At 54.7% G+C, this 16631-nt stretch overlaps 2 protein-coding genes across 2 annotated transcripts; both read left to right on the plus strand.

Annotated features, from left to right (window-relative positions):
* Positions 1-1988: 1988 nt before the first annotated feature.
* On the plus strand, positions 1989-6763 carry ELOB (elongin B). Its single transcript, XM_031687041.2, has 4 exons — positions 1989-2126; positions 2248-2382; positions 3833-3938; positions 6334-6763. Exons 1-4 carry the CDS (start codon positions 2004-2006, stop codon positions 6444-6446), a joined length of 477 nt encoding a protein of 158 aa, XP_031542901.2. The 5' UTR covers positions 1989-2003; the 3' UTR covers positions 6447-6763.
* Positions 6764-8253: 1490 nt separating this feature from the next.
* On the plus strand, positions 8254-12234 carry LOC140687004 (uncharacterized). The gene is made up of 3 exons (XM_072942139.1): positions 8254-8399; positions 9932-10104; positions 11380-12234. Exons 1-3 carry the CDS (start codon positions 8254-8256, stop codon positions 12036-12038), a joined length of 978 nt encoding a protein of 325 aa, XP_072798240.1. The 3' UTR covers positions 12039-12234.
* The last annotated feature ends 4397 nt before the right edge of the window (positions 12235-16631 follow it).

Genomic DNA, 16631 nt, shown 5'->3' on the forward strand with positions numbered 1-16631 from the left:
CAGAGGAGAAGGCTCACAATGCTGAGACCCAATAGGCTAAGCCTGGAGGCCGGGGAGGGACTCCATCGTGAGCGTCGGGTGATTAAGGCAATGGGACAGAAAGGGCCCAGGAGGATTTCCTGTGCAGAGAAGCAGGAGCAGCTGACCAGCTGGCTCACCCACCATCTTGAGACTCCCATTCTGTCTGTCAAGGTTCCCAGGAAGGAGAGCCTGCACCAAGCTAGACCACAGAGCCAAGTGCTGGGAGCTCAGCCCCTGCTCCTCCCTCAGACCTCTCCTGACCCCATTCGAGCTGCAGGAGGTGTCATTGTACTGAAAGACGCGGAGGCCTGCAGTCACCTCCTGCAACTGACCCAAGTGGAGAGCACCATGGGGTGCACAGAGATCCCTTCTGAGGGGAAGGGCTGCCTTGAGCTCAGGGAGGGAAATCACAGGAGGGAAAGGGACTTCAGTGGACTCCTGAGGAGTCAAAGGCTGGCAGTCAAAAATAATGCCGATAGCTCTAGCTTAGGAAACATTTATTGAGTGCTAACTCTTAGTGGTGTTACCCAAAAACTGGGCTCACCTCTTGGTGGCTGTCGAACCAAAAGATACAACCAAGCCAAAGATCAGGTGAAGGAAGGATTTACTTGCAACAAGTTAAGAACACCAAGGATCTTTCCCAAAGCAATGTCTCTCCAAACAGCAAAACTGGGGAAGATTTAAACTAAGGGTACATGCATATTCATGCAGGGGCACTGAGGCCAGGCTTAGATGACAAAATGGCATAGGCCAAAAATGGCTTCTCTTCTGTCAAGAAAGCCATGCCTGGTTCTCTTTCTCCAGGCGCCTCCTACCCTATCTGCTTACAGTGAGGCTCCACAAACTTTACAAACGGTTATATTCCAGTCTTAAAGAGGAGGAAACTGAGCCTTGGTGAGGTTAACCACCCTGGGCTGCATAGTCAGCGCAGAGCATGGATTTGAATCCCAGAAGGTCTCAGCACAGAGCGCACACGGTTAGCCACCAGCTTGATTAAGGGCTAAAGCGGCAGCATCTTCAGATTCTACCCACTCTGAAGAATTCTCAAATTGTGGCCCCAACAAGTAAAGAGCTGTTCGGAGTCCAGAGTCACCCGCTGGTTCATCTCTCGCCTGGTGCCACGCACAGGCCTTCTCTGGCACACACCAGCAATTACCCAGCTGACGCTCTCCCTCTCCCGGCCAGTAGTTGGGAGAAAAGCCTCCTTTCCTCACTCTGGTGTAACTGCAATTTGGGGCGACACAGGAGAGCGTCCAACTACCAACATGGGAGGCCTAAGTTGTTAGTATGGATGCCCCTGTAGAGGGCAGCCAGGGCCAAGGACCAGGGCACGGAAGCTGGCGAGTGCCCAGGGCCCCAGGGGTCAGGGGGCTCTCCCTTCCTCCTCCTGGGAAACGCGAGCACCCACTCTAGTCACGCATGCTGCTTCTTCCAAGGATGTTGGCCAGGCCCACTCCCTAACCCCAACAGCCGCGCCACAAAGCCTCTCAACTGGATTAAATAATCCTTACTATGACGGGGAAACGGGGACAGTTCTCCGATACGGTGGCCGAAAGAACCAGAATTAACACCTCCTCAAAATGGCCGCCAGGGAGACCCATAACCATGAGTCAGACGCCCCAGCATAGCAGCCCAGGTGTCTCTGAGATGCGAATGTCTTGCCGTCCCGACGACTAAGACACACATCATTCATTCACTCTCTCTGGGAGTGTGAGGTACCCTGAGCTGGCGAAGTTAACCCCGATGTCCCCAAAAGAACGATGGGGCCTGCGGCCCGGCCTCCCCATGACTGCATCAACATGGGGACGTCGCTTTTGCCACCCCCAAGATGGCGCCGTCGCCTCCTGCGTCCCGCCTGCGTTCGGTCCTTTCCGGATTTCCACCAGCTCAGCCACTCCGCCAACCGGAACTGCCCCGCCCCACGGCGCGGAGATGGCGGCCGGACGCTCAGCAGGAGCGCCCCCACTTGCCGATTACTTAAAATGGCAGCCGCGGGGAGGGGCCGCCGGCCGCGGGGCATGCTGGGGGCCGGCGCGAGGGTTGCCGGAACGGGGCGGAGCGCGGCTGCGCCGGCGCGTCGAGGGGGAGAGGCAGCCGCCGCGATGGTGAGCGGGCGCGGGGGGAGGGGCGCCGGGCTGGGGCCGGGGGCGGCGGGGGCGGCGGGGGCGGCGGGCCGAGTTGGGGGGGAGCTCGGGCACCAAGCTCACGCCGGCCTGCCGCCCCCAGGACGTGTTTCTCATGATCCGGCGCCACAAAACCACCATCTTCACTGACGCCAAGGAGTCGAGCACCGTGTTTGAGCTGAAGCGCATCGTCGAGGGCATCCTCAAGCGGCCGCCGGACGAGCAGCGGCTGTACAAGGTGCGGTCTGGCCGATTCCGGGCGTCCAGGGGCCGGGAACAGCCGCCCGAGCCTAGCTGTGGGCACACGGCGGCCGCGTCGTTGAAGTAAACAGCGGCGGCCGCGGGCCGGAACTCCCCCGCGTAGGGCCGTTGCTCGTACTCGGGGCGATGAAGCCCCGAGAGCGCTCGCTGTACGGGGGGGTCTCGATTAGGATGACTTTAAATTCGCGCGCCAGGCTGCTGAACGCCGAGGGCCAGCGTCTCATCTAATCTACAGCGGCCCCACCCGCAACGTGCAGGCTCTTGACATCCCTGCTCCGCGATTAAGGAAACTGAGACTCAGGGTTGGCCACTTAACTAGCCCAAGGTCATTAGCAGAGTTAGGATTTGAACCCCGATGCCCGTAATCCTCTGCAAGCCCATTACACACCATGCCACCATCACCCCACCCCACTCCTTAATACAAAGAAATAGTGTTGATCAAGATGAGTCAGGTCCCACCACTTTTTCACCCAACAAGCTGTTTATTACTCTCTAATCTTCTCATGTTCTAAAAGCCCTCCGTTTCCTCCTTAAAAACCAATTGCAATTATTCAAGGATGGTTTGGGGTTTGGTGTTTTCATTGGGGAATCCGGCGTGTCATCCCCTCATTCAGGCCTCTGGCAGCACGAGGTCCCTTACTTAAGTGCATTGATCTGATTCGGGCTGGAAACTGGGAAATTGGTCTTTCGCTCCAGACTTAGTCTTCACTTTCTTTGTCTCTAAAGATCTTTCCTTCTTGAAACCTACTGGGGCTTCGGTGTTTAGGACCCTTCCTGCTGCCTGAGCTCGTTCCACTTGCTGTGCTTTCTTTTTTATTTACTTACTTTTCCCCTTAACCGGGGATTGAACTCAGGACCTCGTGCACCCCAGGCACTGACCCGTACCACCACCATCTAACCCTTGTGCTTTCTGTGTCCTTTGCTCATTGATACCTGGTTTCTCTGTGAGTTGTGAATTCCAGTAATTCCCATCTTGCAGATAGGAAAACTTCACATCAGAAAGATCAACCAGGGGATAGGGAGTATAGCTCAGTGGTAGAGCGTGGGCTTGGCATGCACAAAGTCCTGGGTTCAATCCCCAGTGCCCCTGTTGGGGGGAGAAAACACTTTATCCGAGATGACAGAGCTGATAGTCAACGAGGTTTGCCTGTGGCCAGATTGGGTCACTGACAGTTGAAATTAGTTTCACCTGGAATTTGGAGAGGAAAAAATCGGACTCTGGAGCCCTATCCTAGGAGGTTCTGATTTGGGAAGTTTTGGGTGTAGCTCAAAACTGTCTTTGATATACTCTGAGTTGGTTCTGGGTCCTACTTGGGGTTTGTCTCTCTTCTGACTTTCAGTATAGTTGCTGACCAGAGAATAGAGAAGTCTTTGGGTCTGGCCCCTCCTGGGTCCTCTCTTGAGACCCTGCTTGCCTTTCTCCTCAGGACGACCAGCTTTTGGATGACAGCAAGACATTGGGCGAGTGTGGCTTCACCAGCCAGACGGCTCGGCCGCAGGCCCCAGCCACTGTGGGGCTAGCCTTCCGGGCAGGTGAGGAGGCCGCGGCCAGGCGGAGATGGCCAAAGAAAGGGGTTGTCAGGGAGGCTGCAGTTGTTCCTCTAAGCCTGGTGAACAGTGTCTCCCACAGTCCACAAAGTGCAGGCATTATCTTGTGATAGTGTTTGTTTCCCCATTAGAAACGAGAACCACAATGAGATTCTTGTAGATCTTGAAGCCTTTTTCATGGAAGATTCAATGGTCCCTAGTCACAGTACCAGCTTCCATTTACAGAGAACTTCTTGACTATCACCTGGCCCTACGCTCTGCATTTTATTTCCCTTGTCCCATCTAATCCTCTTCATAACATGAGAGGCAAGCACTTTCCTCCCTATTTTGGAGACACAGACACCGAGGCTTGCTGGCAGTCATGTCGGGGAGCCGCGGTTCAGATGCAGGCTGCCAGGACTTCGCCTGAGCTGTGCACTGTGCCAGCCACTGTCTCCATGATGCATTTCGGCAGCATCCCTGTACAGGCCAGACTTGTGTTATGAACATTTTAAGGGTAGGGAAGTTGAGCCTTGGGAGGTTAGATCAGGTTCAGCCCCTTTGTGCCCTAGAGCTTGTATTCTCATCAACCACACGCCACCCTGCCCAAAGTTTAAAACCCTGAGGGGTAGAGGTGGTTTATTTCCCTCCAGTGTACCTCCTTTTCCCAAGAAAAATAATTTTAATTTTCTCTTTGTCTCTGGAAATTTAAAAAGGGGTTGTACGGAATTTCCACAGCTGTGGACCCAGGCAGGGGCTGTGTGAATAGCTGAGTAGACTTGGATAAAGTTACAAGGAGTTGTTTTTCTGACTTACAGTAAGAAAATGTATTGAGGGTTCAGTAGAGCATACAGCCTTAGCCACTCTTTTCAGTTACAAAAGGGTAACTGTGAGGCCTTAGCAGCTGTGTCCCGGGGCAGCTACTTCACTTCATGCCCCTCTCTGTAAAGGACTGGCCTCATAGCGAGGCAGCGTGAGCCTCTGTACACCTGCAAGTGCTCAGGAAAAGGAAACCTTTTAGGGGCCTTTACATGGGTTCCCTCAACCCTCACAGTGACGCTGAGGCAGGTGCAGGACTGGTACAGACTTCGTACAGATTACAGGTTGGGTGCTGTACAGGGCTGCCCTTCTGAGGCAGGCAGGCGAGGGCTGAAGGCACATCTCATTCTAAGCCAAGGCCAGGCTGCATTCTCCCAAAGTACCCCTCTCTGACTTGAACAAAATCACCCTGTAGACTTGCAGGTGATTATTTTTTCCTCATGACAACGCTATAGCGTAGGTTGTGGTGGTGACTAGATCCCAGGTGGCATCACCTATGGGGCTGCAGTGTGGACTGTGGACTGGCTGTTCTTTGCTTCCCTCACAGGCTACTTCCACTTGCAAAAACACACTTCTGGTTTGTTTCCTTTTGCAGCTCCAGTAAAGGTGAGACAGGTCTCTCTCCCCACCCCCAAAATGGTTGCTTAGTTAGGGAGATGACAGTGTCAGGTGTTAAATGGCATCATCTGGACTTTCCTAAGAATGGAGAGAGGTGATGAAGGCAAGAGTTGTCATTGCAGATGTGTGGTTTGGAAGATGAATTAGTGATTAAGCTGGCCTTGGTGTCTTAACTTCAGCATTGTTTGACATTTGGAACCAGATAATCCTGGGTGAGATTGTCTTGTGCATTGCAGGATTATTTAGCATCTCTGCCACTACCAAAGGTGGCCACCTACTCACTAGATGCCAGTTGCAGTGCCCCCGATCCCCAGAAGTTAGGACAGTTAAAACTGTCCTCAGACATGACTAGCTTCCTCCCTGGGCAATCTAATCAGTTGAAATCCAAGTCAGGTCGAGAGTTTCCCAGGTAGAAGTACAATAGAAAAGTTATAGCGTTCATTTGCTTTGTGCTGAGGTGACAGCAGAAACAAGACAGGAAAAAGTCTTCCTGGGGCTACTGTTCAGTGAGGAAAGCAGCTGGTCAAAACGGGTGGGGTAGTAGTGTAACGTAGAGTGACTGGGGAAGGCATCTCTGAAGAGGTGATATTTGAGTGCCCCTGGATGCCCAGAACAGCCAGTCATTCTGAGTGGCAGGCTAGGGACCACCAAAGGCCCTGAGGCAGGAAAAGAACTTGATGTGGGAACATGGGGAGCACAAGGACAGGTGGAGAGATGTAATGGCATGAACTTGAGATTTTTCTTCAAATTACAATGGGAAGCTATTTAGGGGAGGAATAAGAGGTGTTAAGGGAGCAAGGAGGGGGAGATTTGGGGAGATTGTAGGTGGATGCAGGTCAGCCCAGAGGCTCACTGAGGGAAGCAGAGGGTGAGAAGGGCCCCAGGATGGGGGAAGGGAGCAGGGTCAGGTTGGTCCTTTGTAGTGGCCACCCCTCCTCGAGCTCTCTACTTTCCTCTCCACCAGATGATGCTTTTGAGGCCCTGCGCATTGAGCCCTTCTCTAGCCCCCCTGAGCTGCCGGACGTGATGAAGCCACAGGACTCGGGAAGCAGCGCCAATGAACAAGCTGTGCAGTGAGTGGGCCGCCGCAGCGCCCCCACTTCTCCCCCAATAAAAAGATTTGGGTGTCTGCCTGGTTGCTGCCTCTTTCTGCACACCCTCACTGGGGTGGGACCCACTACAGCCCACTCCTCAGGCTTACCAGGCTGGCCTTCTGGACAAGCTCTCTGGATCCAGCTATCCTATCCTTCAGGCCAGCCTTCAGAGTGGTCCCCTCCCAGCATGCTGGTTATCAGCTAGAAAGCCAGCGTCAATTTGGGAGAGGGTTCTGCGGGAATCCATAGCCTAGAGCCACCCCAAGTGGCTCCTCCCTCAATAAACAGTCTGTAGACCCAGTTCCTGCATTTCTCATTTTTATTTGACAGAAAAAGTTGCTCTTGCTGTACAGATTTTAAAAAACCAAAATGCCTTTAAGAAACGTGAAGAAAAGTTGGGGGGAGGGGGCCACAACCTCACTGGGAGGCCAGGAAAGGCCAACTAATTTCAACTCCTGCCCCTTCCAGGAATACCTCACTCAGGTTCCCAAGACCCAAACCTTCATTTCCCCCCCCAGAAACTTGGGGATAAAAGGGGGGCAGTGTTTCCCAGGCCCTTTCTAACTCAAGAGCTGGGAGTTCCAAGCTGTATTCTCCCCTCCCACAACTCCCATTCTCATTCCCACCCACCCCAAACCCCCCAAAACATGTGAACCAGGAAAAACTCACAGAGTAACATTTCACAGGAACAAAAAAAAAAAAAAACAAAAAAAGGAAGAGGGAGAGAAAGAAGGGAGTCCTCCTCACAAGATGCTGCCAGGGTTCAGGGAGGGGGTGGGCAGACAAGGACCCCTCCCACGGCTCTGCTGGGGAGAAAGGGGGCACTCCCTGTGGCTCCAGAACTTGGGGTGTGGTGGAATTCCCCCAAAAAGATTCACGGAGACCTGAAACAGAAGCGAGTTATCAATGCGGAGGCAAGCCTGGAACTCTAGGAAGGGAGCCCAACCCTAGAGTGTGACTAAGACAGACCTGGAGGACCGGTGCCGGGCAGATGCACGGGGACTAGGTGTCTCTCTCCTGCGCTTGTGGCCCGGGGAGCGGCTGTCCCCACGCTGGCCTCTCCGGGAACCCCGCTCGCTGTTGCTGCAGTGAACAACAGACATGAGTCCATGTACAGGGCACCACCAACCCCTGGCACACTGGGCCCTCAAAAATTCATTAGTCAGTGGTGGCCAGACTGAGACACACTGGCTACCCTACCTCTGCTGGTCTCGTAGCGAGGGCTGGGGTGAGGGGCCGCGGCGCTCGGCAGGCGAGTAGCTGAGGGACCGGGAGTCCCGAAGAGAGTCTATTGGCTTCCGGGGGCTGCGGGACCTAGGAATCAGAGTAGGTCCCCATAGTGCCGCTCTCTTCCAAACCCACCAGCCAGCACTCAGGACCACCACCCCAGGTCCTGACCACCAAACCTCATACCACACGGGGCCAACCTCAGACCCACCTTCGTCCGCTCACTCACCCATCCGCCCGCACACCATCCACCGAGTGCCCGAACGGGCGGGGTACGGGGTGCAGCGGGGGGAGGCAAAGATAAAGACAGTCCCTGCCCTTGGAGGGACTCAGTCTGAAGGCAGGCCAAGGGAGGCTTGCTTGGCCCCGTGTGTGGGAAGCAGCCCCGCAGGACTGATATACATGGGTCAGGGGACCCAGGGGAGGGAGACGTGGGGAGGGGATGGGGCGGGGCAGGGCAGGGAAGGGGCAGGGTAGTCTTCTTGAAGGTGCTGTTTGAGCGGAGTCTTGCAGAACGAGGAGTTCACCAGGCGGACAAGGGAATTCCAGGCAGGAGGAACAGCATGTCCAAAGGCATGGGGTTCTCCTTAGACTGCAAGGCGCTGAGTGTGGCTGGAGCACAGGGCATGTGTGGGGGGCGGGCAGGAGAGGAGAACACAGGGCAGGCAAGGCCAGTTGGTGAAGAGCCTCACACGCCATTCCCGCAGAGGTGGGGCTTTATCCTGCAGGCCACAGGGCGTCCCGGAAGGATTTGTGGAGTGAAGGGAGTAACCAGATGTGCGTTTTAGAAAGATCCCTCTGGCTACGTGTGGAAGAGAATGGCGTGGAGGCAGGGAGACAGGGAAGAGGCTGTGGATAGAGTCCGGAGAAGATGATGGTGGCCAGACCAGAGAGGCCTGGCTGTAGCAACAGGGAGACTTAAAAGCTAGAATCCCTGGAACATGGGAGCATGTTAGGGGTAGGGAGAGGAAGAAACCTATGACTCCCAATTCTGGCCTGAGCACTCACTTGGATGGTACAGCCCTCTGCCAGAACAGGGCACAATGGAGTAGCAGGGAGAGAAGAGCCCAACTTCTCCCATACAACCAGACATCACAGTCCACGTAAGACAGCCCAACAGGGATCTCACACCCCAGGGTCACATCCCACCCCTTCCATCTCAAACAAGGCAGCACTCACCTCCTCTCACCAGGGGGTGGCTTCTTGGGGCTTGCAGGTTTGGGCAAGGCCTGAGGACCAGGCTTAGCAGGGGAAGGGGAAGAAGAAGTAGAGGAGGAAGAGGAGGAAGAAGAGGAGGAAGAGGAGGAGGAGGAGGAGGAAGAGGAGGAGGAAGAAGAGGATGATGATGAAGAGGAGGAGGAACTGGAACTGGAGCTGCTAGAACGCCTCTTCCGCTTGGCTGGAGTTGGCTCCTGAGGACGTCCTTCTCGAACAGCCTCCTTTGGGGCTGGGGCGGGGCTAGGGACCCTGTGGGAGAAGAGTGTGTCACAAGGAGATAAGCTGCCCCAGCCCCAACCCTACCTTCCTTGGCCTGGAGGAACGGCAGTGGGGGAGGGGTGCCTGAGAAAGGCCCTGGGACTCTCCAAGCCGGGAGCTGGTGAGCGCATTGCATTCTCTGGAGAGCAGTGGCCCCAGCTGACCCAACCTCTGCTAACACAAGCAACAGGCTGGGGCCCGCAGCAAAAGGGATCAAGGTTAAACCTCAAGAATGTCCCTGATGGAGGAATAAGGCCCCTGGGCTCAGGTGTGGAAGCCGAGCTGGGTGGTCTCCTTCCTCGGAGAGGAGAGCCGCAGCTTGGGGAGGCCTCTGTGCATGAAGGTTGGCTGGGGGTGGGGCCGTCCTGCCTGGAGGCAGGGAGAGGGATAGGATGACCTCTGAAGATCCTTCCAGCCCAGGGAGTTCCTCTTGAGGTCTAACTGCCATCCCTCCTGCTGTAAAATTAAGTCCATTTCCTCTAGTTCTGTCCTCTGTAGAGACGGAAAACTTATCATTATCCTCTAGAGAATTAACCTTTTGAGACTTTTATCTGTCCCACTCCTCCCCCCACCACTGCCCCCACCCAGCATTCTCTTCTACCCCCAGCTTAAGGGTCAGGATCCCCATACCTCCTCAAAGAGCCAAGGACCTCTGGATAGGGCTTCTCCCTCCCCACCCCCACCAACCATCCCCTAAACCTTCCCCGTAGACAAATTCTAAAAGTCCCCTCACCTCTTCAGTGCTACCTCAGGTTGAGTGGGAAGGCTAGAGCCCTCCGAGTCGCTAGAACTGGACCCAGAGGAAGAGGAGGATGACGATGACGATGACGATGACGAAGAGGAGGAGCTAGAGGAGGAGGACGATGACGAACTCCGCCGCTCCTTTGCTGGCTGCAGGGCAGCCACTGCAGAAGGCTGCTGGGCCCCCGTAGAGGCAGGTGGTTGCCCACCCTCTGGGTGGGACACCCCAGGGACAGGGCCAGAGAGCATGCCATTGTGGTCACCAGCAGAGGAGGTGGTTTTTGCCACCGTCCCGGAGGAAAGAGACTGAGACCCGGCTACAGGGGTGGTCTGGGCAAGCAAAGATCGGGATTGGTCAGAAAAAGCAGATGGCACAGGGGACCTAGGCCGATCCTGAGCTGGAGGAAGAACAGACTGTGAAGCCTGGGCCATTCTAGAAGCAGGGGAGGGAGCCCGCTCAGATGTCATCCTAGACTGGCTTGGGGCAGATGGTGGGGTTCTGGAGCCTGGGCCTCCTGGTGGGGTTCTAGACCTGGCTCGGTCCAGGAGCGGTGGTGAGGTTCTGCCACTAATGCGCTCATAGGCAGAGAGAGGCACCCTGGGGCTGGTGAGGTTTGCACCAGACAAGGCTGGAGCCATTCTAGCACTACTGAGGTTTGCAGGGGCCAATGCTGGAGGCGTTCTGGAGCTGGCAATATTCACAGGTGCTGTGGCATGTGCAGATCTAGGACCCACCAGGTTTGCAGGGGCCGGAGCCTGGGGTGTTCTGGAGCTGGACGGATAATTTGCAGCTGTCGGGGGTGTGCCAGAGCCCGTGAGACTCAAAGCTGCCAAAGCAGCCGGGGTTCTGGCTCCTGCTAGGTTCACAGCTGGGGCTGTTGGGGTACGGGGGTCAGCGAGGTTCACAGCCGAAGGTGCCACTGCTGTTCTGGGGCTGGCCAAGTTCATGGCTGCTGCTGCAGCTGGTGTTCTTGAGTCAGCCAGGTTCACTGCTGCTGGGATGGCAGGTGTTCTGGCACTGGCCAGGTTCATGGCTGCTGCAGAGGCTGCAGGAATCCTGCTGGCAAGGCTGGCAGCTGGGGCTGTTCTGAGACTCATGAGAGGCACTGGAGCTGGAACCTGGGACATTCTTGCAGCAAGGCCAGCTGCAGACATGGACGGAGGAGGCCGAGCAGTGCCAAGACTGATGGCCGTCAGGGCAAGTGCAATTCTAGACTGAGCATGGTTTTCTGGCACAGACGTTCTTGGGTGATCAGGAATGCGAGGACCTGGACCATCCATCATGGAACCACCAGCTTGCTGGAGGACAGACATGGGTGTTCTAGAGTTGCCGAGGGGTTCGAGCATTCCAGGTGATCTACAGCGGTCGAGAGGAGTTGGTGACATGCTAGGACGACTGAAGCAGCTCATTCTGGAGCTATTGAGTGCTACCGGGGGCGTTCGAGAACCAGAATGATTTCTTGTTGCTGGAGGAGTAGCAGAACGTGAGCGATCAGAACTACTTCCAGATGCAGAACGCCTGCGGATAGCTGGAGGAGATCTTGTTAAGGACCGTTTGCCCCGAGTTGTTCGCGGAGTACGGGATCTAGAACGGCGGCGAATAGCAAGCGGAGAGCGACTCCGTGAACGCTTGCGTGGCAACAGTGGGGTTCGAGACCTAGAGCGGCGCCGAATAGCTGGAGGTGTTCGGGACCTAGATCGGCGGCGTGTCACTGGAGAGGTTCGAGAGCGGGATCGCCTTCGAGTTACTGGAGATGTGCGAGATCTTGATCTCCTGCGGGTAACTGGGGACGTTCTAGATCTCGATCTTCTGCGAGTGATAGGAGAGGTTCTGCTTCGAGATCGCCTCCTGGTTACTGGTGGAGTCCTAGATCTGGACCTTCTCCGAGTCACTGGTGGAGTTCTAGAACGGGAGCGCCGGCGAGTTGGTGTTCTGGACCTTGAACGACGGCGGGTTACTGGTGGTGTTCTGGACCTGGATCGCCTTCGACTCACTGGGGAAGCTCTTGATCGAGATCTTCTTCTTGTCACTGATGTCCTGGACCTCGATCGTCTCCGACTGACTGGTGAAGTCCGAGACCTGGACCTACGTCGGCTGACCAGAGGTGTTCTGGACCTTGATCGCCGGTGAGTGGCTGGAGAGGCCCGAGACCTGGAGCGTTTCCACGGGGCTGGTGATGTGCGTGAGCGGGACCGCTTCCGACTGGTTGGGGGTGTCCGAGAGCGGCCTCTTCGACGTCGAGAGGAGGTTCGAGAACTCTCCTGCCGGGCAGGAGACCTTGAATGATAACCAGAGCCTCCCCTACGACGCCGAGTTACCCGAGACCTTGACCGACTCCGCTGTCTTCTCCGAGAGGTTGACTGAGAAGATCCGGACCTATCTCGACGTCGGGTTGTTCTGGTTTTCTCCCTCCTTGAGCGGGAACGGGACCTCTGGAGCCCTCGAGGCTTTGGTGAAGGAGAACGGCCTCTCCTTGAAGTTGTCTTTGTGCGTGGAGATGAAGCTGAACGGCGCCGGCGTGAGGATCTCGACTTTTCAGCTGGCTCTGGGGAAGAAACTGAAGGACTCCTTCGGCGTCTTGGGGGAGTTCTAGAGCGAGTCTCTGGTGAGGACGATGCAGAGCGGCTTCTACGGGAGAGTCTGGTCTTCCTAGTCAGCTCAGGAGATGATCGAGAGCTGCGACGGCGAGGTGGAGTGCGAGACTTGGTCTTGGGCTCTGGTGACAACCTAGAGCTTCTTCTAGCAGTTCTGGATTTGGGAGGGTGTTCTGGAGAGGACTCAGAACTGCTGCTTCCTTCAGGAGAAGGGCCTCTGCCTTTGCTTGATGAACCAGATCTGCTTCGTCTAGGAAGGACCCGAGGGGCAGGAACCTTGTGTTCAGGAGAGGAATCAGAACCACTCTGCGCCCTGGGTGCTGCTCTTGGCTTATCTTTAACTTCAGGGGATGAGCCAGACCTACAACGCCGAGGAGAAGGCCGGGATTTGCTGTCAACCTCTGGAGATGATACCGAGCGACTCCTCTGTCTAAGTGGCACTCGTGTCTTAGCTTTAGAATCCGGGGAAGAGTCTGATTCACTTCCCTCCTGAGGGGATGCACTGGGTTTCCCATCAAGTTCTTGAGAAGATCCAGACAGACGTCTCTGCCCAAGAGGAGTCCTAACCACAGTCTTTTGTTCAACTGATGATTCTGAACCACTTCTTTCTCTCTGGGGGGTAAGACACTTGTTGTTGAGTTCTGGGGATGATGGAGAACGACTCCTTGGCCTAGGAGTCTGAGGCAAAGCCTTTGGTTCTGGAGAGGAATCACATTCACTTCTTCCCCTGGATGGTGTTCTAGGTATATCTTTCATTCCAGGAGAGGACCCAGATAAGCTGTGCCTTGATGGAGTCCCAGACCCATCTCTAAGGCCTGGGGAAGACCCAGACCTGCTTCTCCTTGAGGGGGTTCTGGGTAAACCATCTTTCAGTTCAGGAGAAGATGCAGAAGTACTTCTTTCCCTTGAGGGTGTTCTGGGTATAGCATCAAGCACTGGCGACGAAACACTCTGATTTGAAGACATTCCTGCTTTTTCCACTGCATCTGGGGATAACTCAGAACTGCTGTGTCTGGAGGACCTTGTTGATTGTTCTTTCATGTCTAGAGATGGTTCTGTCTCTAGCTGATTAGGAAAAGGTCCATGCAAATCTTCTTTAACCTCAGGAGAAAATCCAGTATTCATTTCTGCAACAGGACCTGAGTTTCTAAATTCTAAAGGTGATCCAAAGCTATTCTCCCTGGGAGGGGAGTTAGACAGTTCTTTACGTTCTGGAGAAAAATGTGGCCCACTCCAAGTTGAAGCCACTGCAGGGACTTCTTCCAAAGCCACCTGCGACTGGCTTTGGTCAAGAGTCAAAGACACAGCAGGCCTCTCTTCTATTTCAGGAGATGATTCAAAGTTACTTCTAGCCATTTCTTTAAGTTCTGGAGACAAATGGGGCAGGACCTGATTTGATGATTCTTCAGATTTCTCTACCACCTCCATTAATTCCTCATCTTGGCTTGGCTTAGCTAAAGCACTACTTTGGTCTCTTGTATCTGGAGATGACCCAACACCACCACTTTCCCTTGATGGTGTTCTAGGGGTGTCTTTGAGTACTGGTGAGGACTCAGGCCTATCCTGCACCAAAGGAGGACTCAATTTGTCTTTTGGTCTTGGAGATGATGCAGTAACATCTTCCTGAAGGAGTAAGCCAGCATTCTCTTTAGATTCAGAAGGCTCCAATCTACTCTGCCCCAGAAGAGACTTAGAGTCCATTGCAGGATATGGGGAAGAGTCAGACTGAGACCTACTCTGCTCAGGAGACATTCTGGATTTCAGCCTAGGACTTGCTGACAATTCACTTCTATCTTGTCTTGTTGGAGATCTGGGTGCCAGCTCAGTGATTGGAGATGAGGACCTGGACTGGCCACCCTTAGGAGGTGTCTGAGATTTGCTCTGCAGAGATGGAGATTCAGAATGACTCTGTCTCATTTCTGGACTTGAAATACCCAATCTAGGGTCCGGTGAAGTTGAAGATTGTCCTTTCTGTTGCAGAGATGAGGAACTGAAATAGCTCTCTCCAGGTGGTGTGCTAGACTTTACTCCTGGACAGAGAGAGAAGGATCCAGAGCAACTTTGTGCTGGTGAATCTTCAGACTTCTCTTGGGAACACAATGACTTTGACCCAGGAAGGTTATGCCCTGGTGGAGTCTGGGGCTTCACTTTGGGGCATGGAGAAGTAGACCCTGAGTGACTCTGTCTTAGTGGTGTTCCAGGTTTCACTTTGGTATCTGGAGAGGAGGATCTAGAATGGCTGTGTCTTTGCAACAATCTAGATTCCACCTTGGAGCAGGGAGACTCTGATCTGCTTTGCCTTGGAGGTGTTTTAGATGTTACTCTACTAGGACTTGGTGAAGAGGAGCCAGACTGGCTTTGGATTGGTGATGTTTTCGCCTTCACTTTGGGTTGTGGAGATGACGATCCAGATCTGCTCCTTCTTAGAGGTGTGCTAGATTTCACTCTAGGAGACGACCCAGAGCAGCTATGTCTCAAAGGGGTCCTAGACTTCACCTCAGGGTCAGGCGATGATTCAGAACGGCTCCGTCCTTGTGGTGTTGAAGATTGTTCATTTGCCTGAGGACTTGTTACAGACCCTTGCTGTGGGGGCGTTCCAGATTTCACTTTAGGTTGAGGAGATGAACTGGAATGACTTTGTCTTGATGGTGTTTTAGATTTCTGATTAGGAGGAGGAGAAGAACCAGAGCGACTTCGCCTTAGTGGTGTTCTAGATTCAGCTTTAGGCTGGGATGACCCAGAGCGACTGCGCCTTGGTGTCTGAGACTTTTGTTTAGGGCGTGGAGAGGACCCTGAAAGACTTCGCCTCAAAGACAAGCGGGATTTTGCTTTGGACCTTGGTGAAGAGAGAGACCTGCTCCGCCTCGAAGAAACTCGAGATTTTTTCATTTCTGGGCTTGAGTTGGACCTGCTCCTCTGTGACGTTCTAGATTTGTTCTTCCTTTCTGATGATGAACCAGACCTGCCTCTTCTTTGTGGTGTTCTAGAATGGGATCTTCCCCGTCTAACTAGACTTCTACTACGGGATCGCCCTCGTCTTGCTGGTGTCCTAGATCGAGATCTCCCTCTCCTGGCTGGGGTTCTAGACGGTGACCGACCACTTCGTCTGGCCGGGGTTCTAGACCGTGACCTGCCACGTCTGGCTGGGGTTCTAGACCGAGACCTGCCACGTCTGGCTGGGGTTCTAGATCGAGACCTGCCACTTCTCCTGGCTGGTGATCTACTACGAGACCTCCGTCGTACTGGTGATCGGGTCCTAGATCTGCGCCTAGCAGGTGTCCTTGACCGAGACCTGCCTCTCCGGGTTGGTGTTCTAGACCGAGACCTGCGCCTAGTGGGTGTTCTAGATCGTGATCTCCGTCTGGCGGGTGTCCTAGACCGAGACCTGCCCCTCCGCGCTGGTGTTCTAGACCGAGATCTACCCCTAGTGGCAGGGGATCTAGAGTGTGACCTCCCTCGCCTTGCTGATCTAGACCTGCCTCTTCTCTGGGTATTTCTGCTCCTGGACCAGGCTGGTCGCTGAGGAGACCTAGAGCGGCCACGTCGCTGAGGACTTCTAGATCGTCCCCACCTCTGTGCAGACCGGGACCTACGCCACTGAGGGGACCGGGACCGAGAATGACCTCTCTTAGTAGGGGTTCGAGACCTAGATCTCCCCCTCTTAGTGGTGGTGGGGCTACGGGACCTTCCCACCCTACGAGAAGGAGTATGAGAATGTGACTTTTCCCGTTTTGTTCGGCCATGTGAGCGACTCTTGGATGCAGGAGAAGAAGAAATCTCTCGGCGGGACCCTGGAGCTGGTGTGGGTTTAGGGCTTTCAGGGGAAGAGCTGGCATGCCGAGAAACTTTGGTAGGTTGAGGGGATGGTGGGCAGCTCTCTGAAGAAGACTGGGGAAGTTTCTCAGGAGACTTAGGTGGTGAATGTCCCTGAATTGGGGAAGCCTCAGATGGGGGGTTCACTGGCTCCTGACTTAAGGGGATTGCTGCATGGGGTTGTGGGGAGCCACCATGTTGCTCAGCAAGGAGCGGAGTGGGAACAGATGGTTCTGGCCCTGTGCTGCTCCTTTCCGGAGAGGGACTAGGTCGAACTGCAGATTTCTAAGAGTGGAAAAGAGAGTAGGGATAGGGA

This window comes from Vicugna pacos, chromosome 18, assembly GCF_048564905.1.
Source record: "Vicugna pacos chromosome 18, VicPac4, whole genome shotgun sequence".
NCBI lineage: Eukaryota > Metazoa > Chordata > Mammalia > Artiodactyla > Camelidae > Vicugna > Vicugna pacos.